We start from the raw sequence: 17,340 nt of genomic DNA, 5'->3' as shown, positions 1-17,340 counted from the left end.
GTGAAAGTATTCTTAAGTATTTTCGTGCAGCATGAAAATGTTGAGAAGCACGAAGACCAGTCCAGGGAGGAAGGAAATCGCCAGGTTGATATTTCGCTGGGAAGTTCAATTAATACGCTGCTCTCAGTGAGACAATCTTGAGTTTGAGAAATTAGATGTTTGCTTATGACTTATGTTTGATATCTTTATATAAATATCCTTAAAGCTCAGAACTGTAACTAAAAGAAAACCCTATGAAAGGAATAATAATTGGTAGTTTTATACGACACCAATCTTTGAGGTAATCCTTAATATTCTAGATTGAATTTAATCTCTATATATGAAAACAGCATTTAAGGGTTAAGGATTGGTCCTAAAATACTTGAAGAACAAAATATAATCTTATCAAAGAACAGCTTGTGCTCATTGTGCAACATCGCCCAGATTGACATCCATCATACCATTCAAATTTAGTCGAGCTGAAGGCCTTATTTGCTATTGCTCCTAGCCAGGTGCTAGCCCTTTTTTTAACTAATTGTAAGCCTTAGATAAATAAATAAATAAATAATCTTATATTGTTAGATTGGGGTTCCGCCTTCTTTAAGTCATATCTTTCATTTGACTTGGAAATCGATAAAAGAGCGTTATTGGCTTGTTATTTAAGAAAATTTCCTTCGAGTTTTATCATCCAACCGGATTTCTAGTTTGCCTCCACGCCGAACAAATCCGACTTCGTATGGAGACGTCATCATTAACGTGTGCTGCCTGTACTCTACTACAAGATCCAAGCTTTATTTCTAATATTATTTTTCTATAGTTATTCTTATTCATGTCAATTTCATGATCTTTATACAAGACAGCTGAGGTTGTACAAGAAATTAGATTTGAATATGTGACTATATCAAAGCTGTTTCATAGTCGGAAATCAAAATTATGTAAGAAAACTTGCACAAAATGTTGCTTAAATAACCAAACTTTTCACTGTTAATCAAAATAAAATCAATAAATACTTAATTTTTTATCAAGTACAGCATTACAAACATAAGACCTGTTTGAAATAAAAATTAACACTATTGTACTAAGCAAAACCTTAAAGAAAAAAAAAACATCTTAGAGCAGACCGACACCTCCGTTTAAGGCTCTCCACAAGGATTCTTGGGTTGAAAAAAATAAATTTTGTTTAAATTTCAGTTTGGTGCAACCCCTTGGAACTGCTTCCCATTTCGGAATCTGCCACTTGCCACTGCCGTAAATCGGTGCCACATATGGCAACTTTACAAGTGGCTCGCGTCGCCGTCTGCGCGCACAATTCAAATAGAAATCAAAGTGGGCGTTCATGAGTTAAACACTCGAGGAGGCACGAGGCAGAAGGACCCGGGCCAAAGGAGCCACCGGAGTGACAAACCCAAGCTACAGCGGGCTCTTGTGGTTTACGACCTGGTTGGCGGGCGAAAAGCGCGAAGGACGTATCCTGAGGAAGGCCAGGAATAAAATCACATACGGAAAGCAAGAAGGGATGGGGATGGGAAATGCTCTGAAATGGCTGCGCCATTTCTTTCCTGCCTCGAATGCTGCCGGGAAAATTTATTATTCTCGTCTAGATGAGTTCATTATGCGAACAGCAGTTGCCAGTCGAGGACGCTGCCTTTGAATGCCGAATGCGAAAACAATTTAATTTTATTGTTTTCCACATAAATTCGCTCCGAATTATGCATTGTGTAAAAAACATCATATGAAATCTGAGTGGCACCCGCACCAGCAACAGCACCAACACACACATGCCATCCGATCCTGGAGATTGTTGGCCATATAATTGAGTCACGTTTGCCCAGGGATTAGGTTTGTTGTCTGCTCCGCTCGGGTCCCAAAAATATTCAGATTTATGCCGCGAATGGAAACTTATTGGGAATTGGCATCGTGTGATTTATGGAATCGACAAGAGCACATGCATAGTAAAGTTTTCATAGCCAGGGGAATGGATTGGAAAGCGGAAAACTCAAAGCTATCTTTGCAAAGCAGTTGCAGAAGGAAATCTGATGGATTTTGTGGCTCTTCTTTATTTATCTTTTAGCTAGATGAGCATTTTCATTCTTCTAACTAAATCTCAATCTTAATAGGTGCAAAGTTAAAGTTATTTAAATTTGAAATTGGCGTACAATTTTAATCAAATTCCTAATCATAAATTAGAATTCAACCTTAATGCAGATCTCATTTACCACATATCAACTAAAGCCTCCATTAAGACCGCAAATAAACCTATTTCTGGAATGATATAACAGCAGCGAGAGTCGCATGCATGGCTACGTGATTATAATGCCAATAACCCCTGACAGTCCCAGATCCACAAGCAATGTGGGACAAGCTGAAGGGGGAGGATTGGCTGGGGTATGGAAAGCGATGGATGGAGCGGCAAGAAAAATCAAAATTCGTGTTGGCATGCAAGTTCAATGGCTGCCATCCTCCGACGGGCAAACAGAGCGAACGAAATTAAATTTATCTGTATCAGTTCCAGGGCCCCAAGGATCAGGCGAGGGGAAGTTCTGGGGGCAGGACTCTTGGAACAGCTGCAGCAGGAGCTGAACACATGTTCGGACAAATTCATCTGGCATGTCACAATGCGCAACGGTATGCAGAAACATCCGCAGAGGGTAGGACATTGTTATGGATAAGCCCAGACTTGACTTTGGCATTCTAGTTTTTGGCCCGGCTGCAGATATTGCACGTGACAGGACTCGTCGAAAAGTGAAACTTGGCAAATATTTTGTTGAAACACTTTGGGGACGTGGCAAGAACATCATCCCCCGAACCCATCAGCTCCAAAATCCCCCCTCCGGTGGAGTGGTAAGTGTCATTAATCAAATGCCGCCCAATAATTTCCAACCCTTTCTGCTTCAGTTTCTGAAATATGAACTTTTTGGTCGTGATGAATGCCGGCAGTCATTAATAAATTAGGGGTTAAAATGCCATAACAACGGCGAGGGATGCCAAGGGGACTCGGGCATTTTGGCAGCCGCTGAAAAGTTGTTTATTTAATTGAAAGTGAAACGAGGGGGCTAACGGCTTCGCTTAACTCAATTAAATTGGGGCAAGGGAGCAGACGGGAAAATCAGTTAAACTTTGATTTAACGATCCAAGCAGTCGCTGTCAGGCCCATATCACATTAACCAACGAGAAAACTGATTTCAAAGTTTATTAGTTAAGCATTTAAAACTACATCTGCCCATTCTATTAGCCAACTTTTTACTTCACTGTCATCCGTTTTAATGACAGATTTATTTCATTTTAATCATAGTTCCCAACACACACACACACACACATCCCTATACCAATCAAAGTCCGAGCTTGGCAGGCATGGCCCTTTGGAAAATACAAGACTGCCGACCCATGGCCACCAATCAGGAGGAAGAGAGCGAACTGGTGACAAGCGGTAACGATCCAAGCGGCATGGAGGAGGTGACCGATCTAGACGTTGCCTACGACGAGCTGGAGGGCATGAAGCAGCGTCTGATCCTGCTGCGTAACAAGATATTAGTCCCGGAGTCGGATGGATTCCAGGACGACTTCGACGATCAGGAAGTCGAAATAGGCTTGACTCCCGAAAGCCAGCAGCTCCTAGAACTGCACCGCCACAAGTGTCAGCTCGTTCTCCGGGTTCAGGAAGCAAAGCAGCACCTGGATGATTCGCGAAAGGAGCTGAAGGAACTCGATGATTGGACCTGCCAGCTCCAATCGCGCATCAACCAGGCGAGGCGGAAGCTTGTCCAGTTCAAGGAGTTCAAGCTAAGGGTCAAACACCAATTCGGGATGTGCATAGAGCGTTGGGAGCACCATAAGACTCACAAAGTAGACTGCACGACCTTTCGGCGAGTAATGGAGGAGCACGTCCACAAGGCTGAAAATATTCGGAAAAGCGTGTTACCCCTAAAGTGTCACAAGACCAACAGGGACCGTATCAGCCTAGAGCTCATGATGTTACGCGTCTTCCTGCACAATCTCTTCGGGTCGATGGTCAAAGACTTTGAGTTCTTCTGCAGACACATCGAGTAGGTAGACCTTACCTGTCCGTATTGATATAAACTAAAGACTAATTCCATTTCAGCTGCATTGGTAGCAGCCCCAGACTTCCCGCAACCCCGTCCAATTCGTTGTATTCCATCTTCCAAGAAGCCAGCAAATAAATTGGTTTTCCCATCAGAAAAGTTCCAGCAATTATTGCTTTAATTTACATTTTATTTTCGTGGGCCTCCTGTTTGTAATTGCCTGGGAAATGTCGCCCAATTAGGGTTATTGAGGTTCGGCGGCCTTAATAGCCCTTTTGTGGCCAATAATAATTACAAAATTCAACTCGTCGCGGCCATCATTAAAGCCAGGCTATCGTGGACTTTCCGGTTGCCTAATCCGACTCTCGACGTCAGCCAAATGTGCTCGAATTCCCACCAGGATAAGATGGCTAAATAGGAAACGGCATCAGATAAAAACAAAAGCAGATTTGTCTTTCCCCATCCTGGCAGCAAAACGACCAAATCCGCATCACACACTGAAAGAGACTCCAGCTAAGCTGGCTGCCTCGGGCGGAAGGCCAGCAGCCAAGGCTGAAATCCTTATCCTGCTCCAGCTCTAGCAGAGATTCCTATTCCTATTCCAGCTCCACATCCTTTTTGGAGGTTTTCGAAATGCGTAAAAACTCAATTGCTGCGCATTTGACGAGGAGGTTGAGGGCTTTGGGGGTTGAGGGCTTTGGGGTTGGGAGTATGGATCGACATGGGTCCCGGTCTGAGTGAGATGCCAGATAAGGCCGGGTTGGACTGACAGAGAGGGGTCGGGAGTGGCGAAAACGAATTTATTGGAGTCATGTGCTAATGCCAATGCCAAATTGCAAGGTTACAAGCGGTTAGAGGCAGCGCGCCATTGCCAATTCAACGAAGAACATTTTATACTCTGATATGGCCGGTTATTTACGGCAGACTTAAGACGACTTAGGACTTAATTTTTTTTAGAAATTTTAATAATTGACTAAAATATTCAATCCATTTGCAGTTTCAATGACTAAACAGAAAGGCAACTGTCTTAAGAATTTTTAAGTACTGAAACATCACTTTTATTTCTAAAGCAATCCAAAAAGGTTTGCCTTGATCAGATCATCACTATATATATCCCACACTGAAATAGTATTTCAAACTATGATGCTTTTTTCAACCTTGTAACATGAATAAAATACATCTTTAGCTTATGTACCCAATACAGTAGAGTACATTAACAGAGATGGAAACATGTAGATACACAAATACAGCAATACAGACACCGGCACAGGACATCGGACATCGTGCTGTTGGCTGTTACAAGGCTGAAACACAGGAAACGCATTAGATACCTCTGCCCGATTTGGAGATTCACAGTGAGTGGGATTCCCCCTCCGGACACCGCGATTACTGCGAACCCCAAGGATTGGAGTTGGGTTGGCGCGATAAAAATCTGGGTAAAATGATGCGGCAATTTGATGAGCAACTAAGTTCGGGCAATTAGTTTGGTAAACGCCTGGCGGTGCGTGTCCAGCCAAACTGTTGCTCGGAGTTGGGGACAGAGATGCGAAACTATTTGCTGGGCATTCAGTGCTAATGGGCTTAGGAAGGCCCGAAAAGTTTGCCAAGTGATTTATTGAAGCAGTGGCCATCGGCGAAGAAGATAAAGATACAGATACTGCCGGATTGATCGGCAATTTTTCCCCCAATTTCCACACAATTCCCAGTCACATGACCCCCTGGCACCGGAATGACATTCGGTTCTAACGGAACCTCGGATACTTAACAATCGCCAGCGGTTCGGATTCGTGCTCTTGCTGCTCCACTGAACTCTTTGACAAGCCCGAGTTGCGGAGAACAAAAAGAACTTGCTAATAAGCCGATGCCGAACCACAAAAAATAAGGAAAGAAACGGAACAGAACTGCACATCCAAGTTGCCTTTGGGCTGCTCCCCAGCAATTCCAAAGATACATTTCGAGTGCCCAAGTTTGCTCTGCTCTTCGCTCTTCACTCTTTACTCTTAGCAGTGTGTGCGAGTTAGCCACAAAGTACAAATAATTTCCATTTGGCCAAGGCGGCGGCATTTGCATATTTCTCCAGCCCAGCCTCGAAAAGACAAACATGCCTGCTGGCCAGTATTTAAATAGCTGCCAGATATGTCTACTTATAAATACTTTTGTCGTCTCGGCAAACGATACGGCACAAGTTGTAGATAAATATGGCATAGATTACATAACTATTTCTGTGCCCCAAGAAACTTTTTTCGTTCAGCTCGCCCAGCAGCCGGCATGAATACATATGGATAACCGAGCATAAGTATCTTTAAGCATAAGTATCTAAGTATCTGTACACACGGCGGATGTTTATTTATGAATTCGTCTGCAGATTCCGTTCGACGTTGAGTTGTTGCCTAAGAGAGCCATTCTCCTCGAGAAGCTTTCGAGGGCGCCGTGGCTTAGTTGGTTAAAGCGCCTGTCTAGTAAACAGGAGATCGTGAGTTCGAATCTCGCCGGGGCCTAACCCTTAGAATTTGTGATTCCCTAGGGTGTTCAATTTTTTTGGATCGAAGTAGCCATAGTTTCTTAACCCTTTGTTGGCTAGTTAGCTATAATTCCATGCCAGATGGCACTCTGTAACATATTAACATGTTCCAATATTGCCTATAATATAATAGTTATTATGAATAAAATAGTATTTTGTTGACAAGGCATTCATCATCCCCCAATTATTACCCAGAAAGCTTTCTTAAAAGCTCTCCGTAGAAACGGAAAGCTTGATATTGAAACCACTAATTAGTAGATTGAACTTTGATAATCAAATATGTTTGAGCAGATAACAGGTTGTAACATTTGTTAACCCACTGAGGCATTTCAATAACCTTCAGAATCATTAAATATTATTTTAAAATTCGATTAAAAGGTTCATGTCTAGACTTATATGACACTTTAAGGCGGTATAACACCTTAGCTTAAAAAGCTGTTACCTTACCGTTATGTAGAACTTCTGTACCGTACCTTATCTAAAGCTTTTCCGTAGTTTTTCTATAGACTACCCAATCTCAAGAAGCGACGAATTCATATCATATCTCTCTTTCAATATCTTAAAGTTGAAACAACTGAACAAATATCAATTCCAATATTAATTTTTACCAAAAATATCTTAAAATAGGGTGGAATCTTTTGCTCAAGTTGGGTAGTTCAACGCTCGAAGTCACAGCGGCGCCGTGGCTTAGTTGGTTAAAGCGCCTGTCTAGTAAACAGGAGATCGTGAGTTCGAATCTCGCCGGGGCCTATAGTAGAGGATGAAGGATAATCCATTTTTTTCCAATACTTTCCTTTATTTTTACATAACCTAATGCGTATTTCTGGGTCAACACTTAACTAAACCTAACAACAGTAATTAACAAGCAACAGGGGGAAGTAAAGCTTCCATCTATTTCGCACCTAATCCTTGTATACCAAGTACAGCACCACGATCATGAAGTACGTGGGCCTCTCGAAGACCAACTGGGTAAAGTTGTCCCGCTTCTCGTCCATCAGGTGGCACATCCGCTGGTAAACGCCCTGGTTCTGCTTCTCCACGATCGACAGCAGGCATACGATGCGGTGGCTGCGGATGGAGAAGGGCACTTCTGGGGCTAAGTGATTAGATGGCAGAGGAGGAGGTGCCGCCACTTACCGCCTGTGGTTCAGCTTCTTGACCCGGTCGCGTATCTCGGCCGCCAGACCTTCGACCAGCTGCAGAGCCCGCCAAGAGTCGTAATTGCGGCTGAAGCGATCCCACAGCAGCCGCTCCTCGATGCAATCTTCGATGATCTTCTGGGCACGTTCCATATTGAAGTTGGTGTGGAAGAACTTCCAATCGTTCTTGGGTTTCTCCTTCTTCGGCTCCCCATTCTCGCCGGCGCTGGCCTCGCCCTCTGGATTTTGGGCTGCCCGCCGCCTGCTCAGCATCGACTCCGAGAGCAGTGCATTCATGCGGTTGGTGGTGCGCACCGATGCGGTTATCCTGTGGATGGTAATCGTGGTAATTGATTATCACCTCTTTTTACTGTACATATTTTGAACGAAATAATTATACACTTGGAGAAATAAGGAACATTGGCGTAAGACATTCCCTTAACAAAGCAATTTCCGAAGTCCTAAGGGGTATTTAAGGATATTGTGGGCTAGAGCTCGATTCAGCAGTAGTTTCCTAACTTAAACTAACTTTAAAAGCCCTTTCGGTACTGTACCCTTTAGATAAAGCTAAGTATTACTAATAATTCGTATCAAATATTTTTAAGAAATTTAAGAGCATAACCGGGTTATATTTACTTTCATTGTATACCCTTGCAACATTTTCTATAACTTTTCAAGCGAATGGTATGATTTTAACTATTATACGAAGGCTACACTCTTTTGTTTTCCACGCATCACAAGTTCTTCCAAGGTATCTGTTAGTCTAAACGCTAGACTTAGCATAATTCCTTGCATCTTTTGTCTGCAGGAAACTATTTAACAAGGACTAACAAAATCCCGAACTTAGCACAGTCTTTCACATATTTTTTATTACTTTGGAATATTTTTCCCATTTTCACTACCGCTTAACTTATTATTTCACAACACTAACACCTTAGAGTTCTTTATCACCCGCAACTTGAGTGGCAAACATTCTTGCCGGTCATTTCGTACCGCGTTTTCATGGTTGTCCAGGTGGTCATGGTGTTTCCGTAACCTATAGGCTTTCGATTTTCGGAGCTGCCTCTGCCAGGCGGCAGCGGAAAAACAAACACCGAGCGCTGCTATCTGCACACTGACAGGAGCGACATGCCGACACGAGTCCTGTTCATCGACAAGTCCTCCTCTTGAGCCCCCCGAGTGATGGGGTATCCACACATCGTCAAAAGTTTGTTGAAGCTTTGTTGGTTTTGGGCCGCTCTCCAGGGAAGCCTAGAGATGGCAGATTTCGACAGGGTTTTGCTATACCAAGAATGAGTTCTCCTGCGAATGTCTCACGCTGACATCGCCGGCTTCGCGTTGGGATTTGGCCTTCCGGCTTGCGTGTCGCTTATCATAAATCCACTGCCGGGGCGCTCCAATTGCAATCGGCCGGATGGCGGCGGAGACGTGGGTGTCATCGCCACCAGCCACTCGGCAGGTTGTATACCCAGTATGGTATAGTCAATGGCCCAGTAGAAGCCAAAGTGTTGCCATATGGACGTGTGGGCCGGGGGCATTACCGTAGGCCCCCAGACGGCACGCGATTCCCAACCGAAGTTGATGACTTCCGATCGGCTGCCCTGCGACACCTGGGCGAGGTCTTCGCGGCCAGGTGAGTGTCTTCGTCTTGGGCGCGAACTTTCGAGCACTTTGATTACTTTTTATCGCAAAAGTTTCCCTCGACGGCAGCGTATGCAAACTTCGCCTTGGCTCCCCAAATTTAATCTATCGGCATGCATCTGCATCGGTATATATATACCTATTACTATATATACATATATACTTATATGAAGTTATTAAATTGAAATAACTGTCAAGTCACGTGCATGAAGCGCGGAGTTGACGACTCCTCATTGTTCCCAAATGGGCGTTACAAGTGGCCGGGAAATAAAGCGGAATTGAGCATTCCACGGCGGATCATTTGATTTGGTGGGGTAGGGCATGGCAGACGACGCTGTGGCCCAAACAACAGTTCGAACAGCACAGGGCACGAGAATAGGAACAGTGGTTGTAGTAAGTAATGGGTAATAGAGGGACCATCAAAGGGTTTCTACTCCTTTCTGTCTTCCTTAGAAATCTTTATGTGGCTGAAGTTAGTTATTTCAAAAATTATTAAGCAACACACTCAAAAAGTTGGTTTACTCTTAAACGAAAACTCAAAAGCTAAAAAGGTTGCTAGTGATAATAGATTTTGTTAGGACTTAATGTTCATTAAATGGGTTGTAATTAGTTTGTGAACTCTTTAAAAATATTAAACAAGTCATACATAAATATTCTTCCAAATCTGATAATAACTTCTGGCTTTAAGAAGGTTTGCTAACAAAAATTTTCTACTAAAAATAAATATTAACTATTAATTTAACATCAATTTTGGGGTCAAATATTTTAGTTCTAAAAGATAATCAATTATTTAAGAACCCCATAATCATTAATGACATTAACAGCCTTGACTTTGGGCTTTCATCATGAACTTTCAAATTTATTTTATGAAAATATAGTTATTTATTATTAAAAATAAGATTTACTTAAGAAGGCCTTTTCAGTGTAAGCTTTTTTAAAACTAATACTTATAGTAATTTTTATGAAATATGCACAATTTATTGCAAATTTGTGAATACTTATGACAGAGAGTAAAATAATAACCAGAAATTATTAATAAAGGAGTGATAAATCATGATCATGGCAAGAGAGAGAACAGACAGGATACCACCTAATCATATTTCATAATACCCAAGATTACAGATCACAGATTGATATAAGCAGTTGGACAATTCAGTTCAGATTGATAAACATTAACTCCTATTAAACACTTTTATTTCGTTCTAAATACACATGAAATATATAGTAATATTAAATGATAATACTTAACATTACGATTGACTTCCTTAACAGATTAATAACAAAACATCGTTTTTATAAAGTCCTCTTGATTTCTGTTATTTATCATTGCGGTGCACACAAATCCATTTTGGATTAGCCAATGCCTTCCCCACCCTGCATTATGCTAACCGCCGAAACGAGAGCGCAGCACGAATCCCGAACCAGTTACCAGGTTACTAATTTCCAATCACAAAATCACAAAACTTTCTCCGTTTAGGGGAAAAGAGGAGTATTAATATGAGTTCACGTGTGCGTGGGTGGAAATTAAACAACAGCCAAACAAATTAAGCAATTTGTACCGCCTGGCTCTCCACAATTTGGCATCGGAAATCGAGGGGAACGGACTCGAACCTGGGAGCGGGCTCGAACTCATTAGCACCTGGGTGCACGCGACCCGTGAAAATTTGCATAGAACTTACGCTTGCATGCGGCTCATGGCGGAGGCGCCTCGACTTATGCTTCACTTCACGACTGAGTGGAACTCGGTCCTCGATGGAGGATGGATATTTCGGACAAAACTGCACGAACGAAACTCACAAATGAAACTGGCTGGAGTCTCCGGCTCCGGGAGCTCCGAAGCATAAAAGCGCAAATGCCACGTCGAGATTGAAGGCGGGCGGAAGGTGAACAGGGTGAAAGGGTTGAGCTGAGTGTGCCAACAAGGTGTACGCTTTGATGGTGATTGGCTCACGAGTTCAAAAGGTGGGCCGAAAGGGGAAGACTTCATGTCACTCGTTAGCTCTGCTCCGCTCGGCTGCAATTTGATTTGAGTTAGCATGTCTAAGGACAACTCAGAGGCAATTTCCAGCACCGGGGAACAGCCGGGGCAAATGTGTGCCAATGTATTCTAAATTGTGTTTATTTTGAGTAATTTGCAACCCGGTGAAGGCACATCTCGCCCACACACACACACACACATCGCCTGACTCCGCCAGACAGTTCGGCAATTAAAATCGTAGGTTGCCAACTGTCGACGCGCCGCATGCAAACCAAATAGCTTCTAAATACTTGCGAGGCGCGAACAGAATAGGTTTTTGGGATACACGGAGAGAAAGTGTCTTACCAGCTTAGAAATCAACAGATCCGAGGCCAAATCTTAAGTATTTCAAGATTCATCATAGAATCATAGAATCATAATTCTTATCCGGCAATATCTTTCCTAATAAAGTACTTTTCTTCATAAATCGTCAAATTTTTAACATCTACGATGAGAACAAGATTGCACAAATCGTAAAGCAAATGATCTATAAAAAATATATTACCTTTATGCAGATTTTTTCCATTTTTCACCCACAAGTTCGGAATTAAATGAAAACATAATCAAGAATTTAAAACAGCTAACCAAATGTTAAAAACCATTTTTGGTGCTTTTCATTAAATCTAAAATATTTGGAATATTTCTTATGGTAATGGCTTAAAAGTTTTCTAAAATATGAAATGATAAATCCCAAGCACAAATGACTTAAAAATTGGAAAAACAAAATATGTTTTCTGATATTAAAAATGCTCAAAGATGCTCCTCTAGGCAGAAAACATTTTTGAATTCCTCCCAATAATGTAGAAATTTGCATTCTTATGTTCAACAGTTAAATAATTTAGCTGTCAAAATTCTGTTCTAATTCAAAAGCATAAATTAAAGGTTTTTCGTTATCTTTTTATAGATTTTAATTTTTCAGTTATTTCGACAAACACAAAGCTGATAACACCTTTAAGAAATACATTTTCCTAGTTTCTATAATAACTTTATATTTAGGTATCAAAAGAGCGGATCATTACATTTGCTTAACCACTATAAACATATATTTACAAACACTTCTATATTGCTAAGATTCTTCAGTAGGCAGAGCGTCGCTGTTCGTTCCGAAAAGTAACGCCCAAGATGGTGGTGAAAGTAAAAGCACCGATCTATAAGGGAATTGAAAAAATAAAATTTATAATAAATACAAATTAAGGGAAAAGCTAACCTCAATGACCATTAGCATCCAGCCGACCATCTTTGGACCCTTTAAAAGCTCCTCGTGATGGGTCTCCATTTCGGTTAGGCATCCATCTTTGTAGAGGAAATCATTTTCATCATAGCAGCTACTCGGAACGGTTAGAGAGGCATCTAAGTAGTCCTTAAGTTTATAGATGCCACAGCATTTGTACTGGAAAAAGTAAAAGGATTCAAAGTTATATGTTAAGTCCAGTTAACTGAAAGATATGGATCTTATAAGTCTGTGATTTCTTAAGATTTAATGTCTGGGATTACCAAGTTTTATCTAGAAGTTTATCAACATAAAAGTTTATACATTTTTAGTAGTATTTAATGGTTTATAGTAAGAACTGGATATTATATTAAAGGTCAGTTTGTCTGATATACATCTAAAGGTCTGCCAAAGTCTTCTTAATGTCACAGTTCCGAGACGCAGTCTACAGCATTCTTGATACATGATTTAAGAAATCATATCATATCATATATGAATTCTCAAGTTGAAAACAAGAAAGTTGACTGCTGACCTTTTACTTTTACCAGCAGACAAAACCAAGGCTTGTTTTACATAAATGATAAACCTTTTCAATAATTTACTTAAAAATATGCAAAATGATGTATTATCCAATATAATTTATGCATTTTCTTACTTGCTTTTGGTACTCAGCCATTGCATCGTAAGTATTCGTCTGCTTTCCAAAGGCCTGTTGCAATTTGGTGAGGGAGGCCTCATCGAAATGCATGCGGAAAACGAAGAGCAGGACTATCGAGATAATCAGCATGACCAGCATCGAGATGGCGTACTAAATTGAAAATAGAACTCATGAAAATTTGTGAAATACCTCTTAATTAATAAATACCCACCGACCAAGTTACGCAGATGCTCTCCTTTACGGCTCCATAACAGCCAAAGAAGGACAGCAAGAAGACGATCGAACCGACGGCGATGTACATGCCCAGAATGAGTTGGTCCTTTGGGGCTATTTTGTCAATTGCTATTACATTGATCACGATAGTGGCGATTCCCAGCACCTAAATATTATGATGTTTTTTATATTATCATATTCATATATCAAATACAAAATCTATAAAGAAAATTCCTTTAATCAAGCTCTCTTAGAAAAATCTTTTAATACTGCTGCAGATCCTAGGCATGAATCTATTAAATATATCAACCGATCGACTCTACATTTTAACTCAAACATTAAGAACATTAAAATGGTAAATTAACAAGTAAAATACGACTTAAAAAGTTTATTGTAAAAACTTTTACAGTACGAAAATACTTTAAAAATGGAAACAAATCAATTTTAAGTTAAACTTCATAGCTCCTATGGCAAGTGAAGGATTTATTTGAGTATAAGTAGGTATCAGCAACCAACAAATTTTCATAGACCAGTGGAAAACTTTCAAAACTACATAGACACACGAGCTTGGCTGTATAAAGTTACCCAAAAACGCTGAATAGAACTAAAAAGACTTTGTAGGATCGGGAATTTGCTTTCACTGAGTTCAAAATTGACATCCAATCTTGGTCCTTGTTTATTGCTAAACATTCCTTACATATTCCTTACTACTTCCTGCTAAAAGACTAAATACTATTTGATACACCCATCGATTATATTTTAAAATATTAACCTAAACCTACTCTCATACATCATTTTAACCAAATCAGTTTGCCACAGATATCACTTAAAAAGAAAACCTGAATGACTTACATTGTATGATAAGTTATGACTTATTAGCGCTTTACAAATATCTTTTAATTTTAGCAATCAGTTTTATTAAATAAAACTTTTATTTTTAACAAAAATTAGTCATAGAAAAAGCCCAAGACCCTCTTATTTATAACAAGAGGAAACGCTATAGTCGAGTGCCGCGACTATAAGATACCCGTTACTGTTTTACACAAATTTAAAATATTCATTTTGCTAGTGGAAATTACCCAAGATGTTAGGGTGTGCGGGGCTAGATATGGGTGGGTGTGGACAGTTCCTGAGATCTCAGCGTTCATACGGACGGTCGGACGGACAGACAGACATGGCTCAATCGACTTCGCTATTAATCGTGATCAAGAATATACATGGTATTACATGGTCGGAAACGCTTCTTTCTATCTGTTACATACTTTTCAACGAATCTAGTATACCCTTTTACTCTTCGAGTAACGGGTATAAAAAGTGTGTCAAGTTTGAAGTGAGTCCGCTAACTGATTCTGATTAGCCAGTAAACGCAGACTTCAGGTAAACACAAATTAACACATTGAGCAAAGCTTATATCTTTTGTTAAGCCATATGATTAATAATATATTTGTAATATTCACATCTATCACTTCATTCAACTAACAATATGAACAAGTTTATAGCACAAAAAAGGTTGAAAACTGTAAACCACTTTATTGCTTCATTTTTCCTTGGTTGAAAATGTTTCTAAATTCCAGATTAGACACTTTTATTTTGATTTATAACTTTTTTTCAGTTAAAAGATAGAAACAACACTGGCAACCAAGATAATGAATAACTTTTTCGTATCAGCTTGGCCAAATATTCCCTTTTTGGCTTATCACAACTCACCGCGCAGAGAAAATTAAACAGGAATGCTAGGTACTTAATCATCAGCGGCGACCAAGCCATGGCTAATATGTAAGTTCAACCGACGCGTGCTCTATATTCCGTATATATATTCCTGACTTTGGTACCGAAGTCTACTCCTAGAAGGCTATGGCTATACTAACTGGCTGGACAAATACGATCGTCGATTGGGTTTCGTTTGTGTTTGCAATCAAGTGTGAGAATACACTGAGAAAAGTGAAATTGCTTTACACATTTTAAAGTAAAGTTGATGATTTAGTTGATAGCTAGTAAAACTCCTTATATTTGATTACAAAATCAGTTTATGTAAATCATATTTTTTAATCTGTTTCAGTTAACCTACTTCTTCTGGCAACAACCACCCCTTACAACGTCTTTTTAAAAATAAATATAAATATTTGGTATTTATTTTTTGTACTTCTAACAAAAGGTGTTGCTCTCAACTGTTTCTCGAGATCAAATAAGTTTCCCTCTCTTGGAAATGGCCATGAATTTAGCCAGAGCAGGTGCCCCATATCTGATAAGCTAATAAGTTCTCACCTACAAACTTATCTTCATTGCATTCAGTTCGTTCTAGGGGAACATATATATATCTGTGCGATAATTTAGTACTATTTGTTAGTCGTTCAGTAAACAGTAGCTAATACTTTGTTTTCTCTATGAATAAGTAATTTATTTACTACCTGTTGCTCATACTTGAACCCTTTTTGCCAAAAGTGTCCACCTGAATCAGACTTTTGCACATTCCCACAGCGAGTAAACGAATATCGATCGAATTTCTAAGCTCAAGTGCTTATAAAACACAATAATGAGGCAAGGCAGTTGGCCTCTCCGCTCGTGAAAAGCTGCGGGCCCAGCTGATTGCGGAGAGCCTTATCAGGCCGCTTTCTGATAGCTCTAAGCCCCATTGGACTGGGTGTTTGGCGTTTGGTTTTGGGCACTGCCTTTCAGTTGATTTCCGATAGCAAGCGCAGCGAAGACTAGCAGATCTAGCGAAATGAGTTGCGGAACTAAAACCTTGAAGGTGTCATCCTTCGTTTTGGATTTTCTGTGCTGTGTAAGTTCTTATCGCTAAATCCCCAACAGATAACGTCTTTGTATATTGAAAACTCTCTCACACTTTCAGGTTTTGGCGGCACTGACCATCGCGGCATGTTCCTATGCCCTGATCGCATTTAGCCACAGCATGGCCATCCGGGTGCCATGCATCTTGGGGATTGTCCTTGGAGCCCTGCTCTTCTTCAGCACGATCTTTGGCTGCATTGCTGCACTAAAAGAGAGCATCCGAATGACCTGGATCGTGAGTACTCCAAACATACAATTGACCTCCAATATGCTAAGTAGCATACTTCTCTTTTCGCCTGAAAGTATGCCGTGGTCATGTTAGCCCTGATCTTCGGACAGATCACTGTGATCTTCGCGCAACCCATCAACTTTGAACTCCTGGCTAACGAGACGATATACGACGCCTGGCAAGGTCAACTGTATCACCAGGGCAGCATGTCCTTCTACGAGATCAAGGTGAGTTATATTAGGCTAGTGACTTGTACTAAGATCTTTTCCAAGGAAATGTAAAATAATCAGGAATTTATCATTATCAATTTGTGACATTTTATCGGACCTAATTTGCAAACCTGCTATCTATGTTTACGTAAATATTAACCGATTTCCCGTTTAGTATCACTGCTGCGGAAAGACGGGGCCCAAAGACTATCCGGACAGCGGCCTGCGAGTTCCCCAGAGTTGCTACTTCAACCAGAATGCGACGGTGAGCACGGATCTCTACACCGAAGGATGTGATAAGAAACTGGCTGCGGCCTACATCAAGGGTACTCGCTACGAGCGTATCAGTGATTGGTCTGTGGTGGGTGTGGAGGTAAATTAATTACTTATCTTAAGACTGACCTTCAAACTAACAATTTCTAATATTCGTCAGATACTCACCGTCATCTTCGCCGGACTTCTGGCCATAACCCTACAGAACGCGCAGAGACGTCGTCTTTACCGCTAGAAGCTGGTCTATACTTAATATTAGTAAATATATGTACTTAGTAAATGTGTTCCTAAATCTTAAAATACTCAAATACAACAATATTTTAGGATTTCAAATGATTGTTTTTAATTTTTGCTTATTCAACTCAGCTAATTTCGATAACAAAAGGCGCCCATTGCTGAAGTTTTCACCACAGCTATCGGA

At 40.6% G+C, this 17,340-nt stretch overlaps 4 protein-coding genes and 2 non-coding genes across 7 annotated transcripts; 4 read left to right on the top strand and 2 right to left on the bottom strand.

The window, feature by feature from the left end:
- Positions 1 to 3,256: 3,256 nt before the first annotated feature.
- Positions 3,257 to 4,178, top strand: LOC108112408. The gene is made up of 2 exons (XM_017222249.2): positions 3,257 to 4,022; positions 4,079 to 4,178. The coding sequence occupies exons 1-2, from the start codon at positions 3,331 to 3,333 to the stop codon at positions 4,155 to 4,157; spliced, it is 771 nt and encodes a 256-aa protein (XP_017077738.2). The 5' UTR covers positions 3,257 to 3,330; the 3' UTR covers positions 4,158 to 4,178.
- A 2,265-nt stretch (positions 4,179 to 6,443) lies between these two features.
- Positions 6,444 to 6,517, top strand: Trnat-agu. The gene has a single exon. It is a non-coding gene; the product is annotated as a tRNA-Thr (tRNA).
- Positions 6,518 to 7,216: 699 nt separating this feature from the next.
- Trnat-agu lies at positions 7,217 to 7,290 on the top strand. The gene has a single exon. It is a non-coding gene; the product is annotated as a tRNA-Thr (tRNA).
- Positions 7,291 to 7,350: 60 nt separating this feature from the next.
- On the bottom strand, positions 7,351 to 11,092 carry LOC108112442 (dynein light chain Tctex-type protein 2B). 2 transcript variants are annotated; one of them, XM_017222287.2, is made up of 3 exons: positions 11,000 to 11,092; positions 7,678 to 8,007; positions 7,351 to 7,608 (listed from the first exon to the last, which is right to left on the bottom strand). In XM_017222287.2, exons 1-3 carry the CDS (start codon positions 11,014 to 11,016, stop codon positions 7,443 to 7,445), a joined length of 513 nt encoding a protein of 170 aa, XP_017077776.1. In that variant the 5' UTR covers positions 11,017 to 11,092; the 3' UTR covers positions 7,351 to 7,442. The 2 variants fall into 2 exon arrangements, with proteins under 2 accessions (XP_017077776.1, XP_017077777.1); XM_017222288.2 differs by lacking the exon at positions 11,000 to 11,092 and adding an exon at positions 8,673 to 8,701.
- Positions 11,093 to 12,309: 1,217 nt separating this feature from the next.
- On the bottom strand, positions 12,310 to 15,222 carry LOC108112277 (protein late bloomer). The gene is made up of 5 exons (XM_017222099.2): positions 15,126 to 15,222; positions 13,417 to 13,584; positions 13,203 to 13,355; positions 12,545 to 12,727; positions 12,310 to 12,485 (listed from the first exon to the last, which is right to left on the bottom strand). The coding sequence occupies exons 1-5, from the start codon at positions 15,183 to 15,185 to the stop codon at positions 12,414 to 12,416; spliced, it is 636 nt and encodes a 211-aa protein (XP_017077588.2). The 5' UTR covers positions 15,186 to 15,222; the 3' UTR covers positions 12,310 to 12,413.
- Positions 15,223 to 16,089: 867 nt separating this feature from the next.
- Positions 16,090 to 17,246, top strand: LOC108112275 (protein late bloomer). The gene is made up of 5 exons (XM_017222098.2): positions 16,090 to 16,200; positions 16,270 to 16,443; positions 16,512 to 16,664; positions 16,822 to 17,019; positions 17,080 to 17,246. Exons 1-5 carry the CDS (start codon positions 16,141 to 16,143, stop codon positions 17,152 to 17,154), a joined length of 660 nt encoding a protein of 219 aa, XP_017077587.2. The 5' UTR covers positions 16,090 to 16,140; the 3' UTR covers positions 17,155 to 17,246.
- Positions 17,247 to 17,340: the final 94 nt, after the last annotated feature.

This window comes from Drosophila eugracilis, unplaced genomic scaffold (assembly GCF_018153835.1).
Source record: "Drosophila eugracilis isolate 14026-0451.02 unplaced genomic scaffold, ASM1815383v1 contig_90, whole genome shotgun sequence".
Classification (NCBI taxonomy): domain Eukaryota; kingdom Metazoa; phylum Arthropoda; class Insecta; order Diptera; family Drosophilidae; genus Drosophila; species Drosophila eugracilis.
The sequence above is the reverse complement of the archived record's forward strand: the minus strand, read 5'-3'. Positions and strand labels throughout refer to the sequence as shown.

What these genes read in the sequence shown, in the direction of transcription:
- LOC108112408 (XM_017222249.2), top strand. Translation starts at nt 3,331, where the DNA reads ATGGCCCTTTGGAAAATACAAGACTGCCGACCCATGGCCACCAATCAG. An exon ending in TTCTTCTGCAGACACATCGA is followed by an intron (nt 4,023 to 4,078) that starts GTAGGTAGACCT and finishes ATTCCATTTCAG; the next exon opens with CTGCATTGGTAGCAGCCCCA.
- LOC108112442 (XM_017222288.2), bottom strand. Translation starts at nt 8,701, where the DNA reads ATGACCACCTGGACAACCATGAAAACGCG. An exon ending in TGGACAACCATGAAAACGCG is followed by an intron (nt 8,008 to 8,672) that starts GTACGAAATGAC and finishes TACCATCCACAG; the next exon opens with GATAACCGCATCGGTGCGCA. An exon ending in AAGAAGCTGAACCACAGGCG is followed by an intron (nt 7,609 to 7,677) that starts GTAAGTGGCGGC and finishes CTCCATCCGCAG; the next exon opens with CCACCGCATCGTATGCCTGC.
- LOC108112277 (XM_017222099.2), bottom strand. Translation starts at nt 15,185, where the DNA reads ATGGCTTGGTCGCCGCTGATGATTAAGTACCTAGCATTCCTGTTTAAT. An exon ending in GCATCTGCGTAACTTGGTCG is followed by an intron (nt 13,356 to 13,416) that starts GTGGGTATTTAT and finishes TTTTCAATTTAG; the next exon opens with TACGCCATCTCGATGCTGGT. An exon ending in TGGCTGAGTACCAAAAGCAA is followed by an intron (nt 12,728 to 13,202) that starts GTAAGAAAATGC and finishes TACTTTTTCCAG; the next exon opens with TACAAATGCTGTGGCATCTA.
- LOC108112275 (XM_017222098.2), top strand. Translation starts at nt 16,141, where the DNA reads ATGAGTTGCGGAACTAAAACCTTGAAGGTGTCATCCTTCGTTTTGGAT. An exon ending in TTTTGGATTTTCTGTGCTGT is followed by an intron (nt 16,201 to 16,269) that starts GTAAGTTCTTAT and finishes TCACACTTTCAG; the next exon opens with GTTTTGGCGGCACTGACCAT. An exon ending in GGTCTGTGGTGGGTGTGGAG is followed by an intron (nt 17,020 to 17,079) that starts GTAAATTAATTA and finishes AATATTCGTCAG; the next exon opens with ATACTCACCGTCATCTTCGC.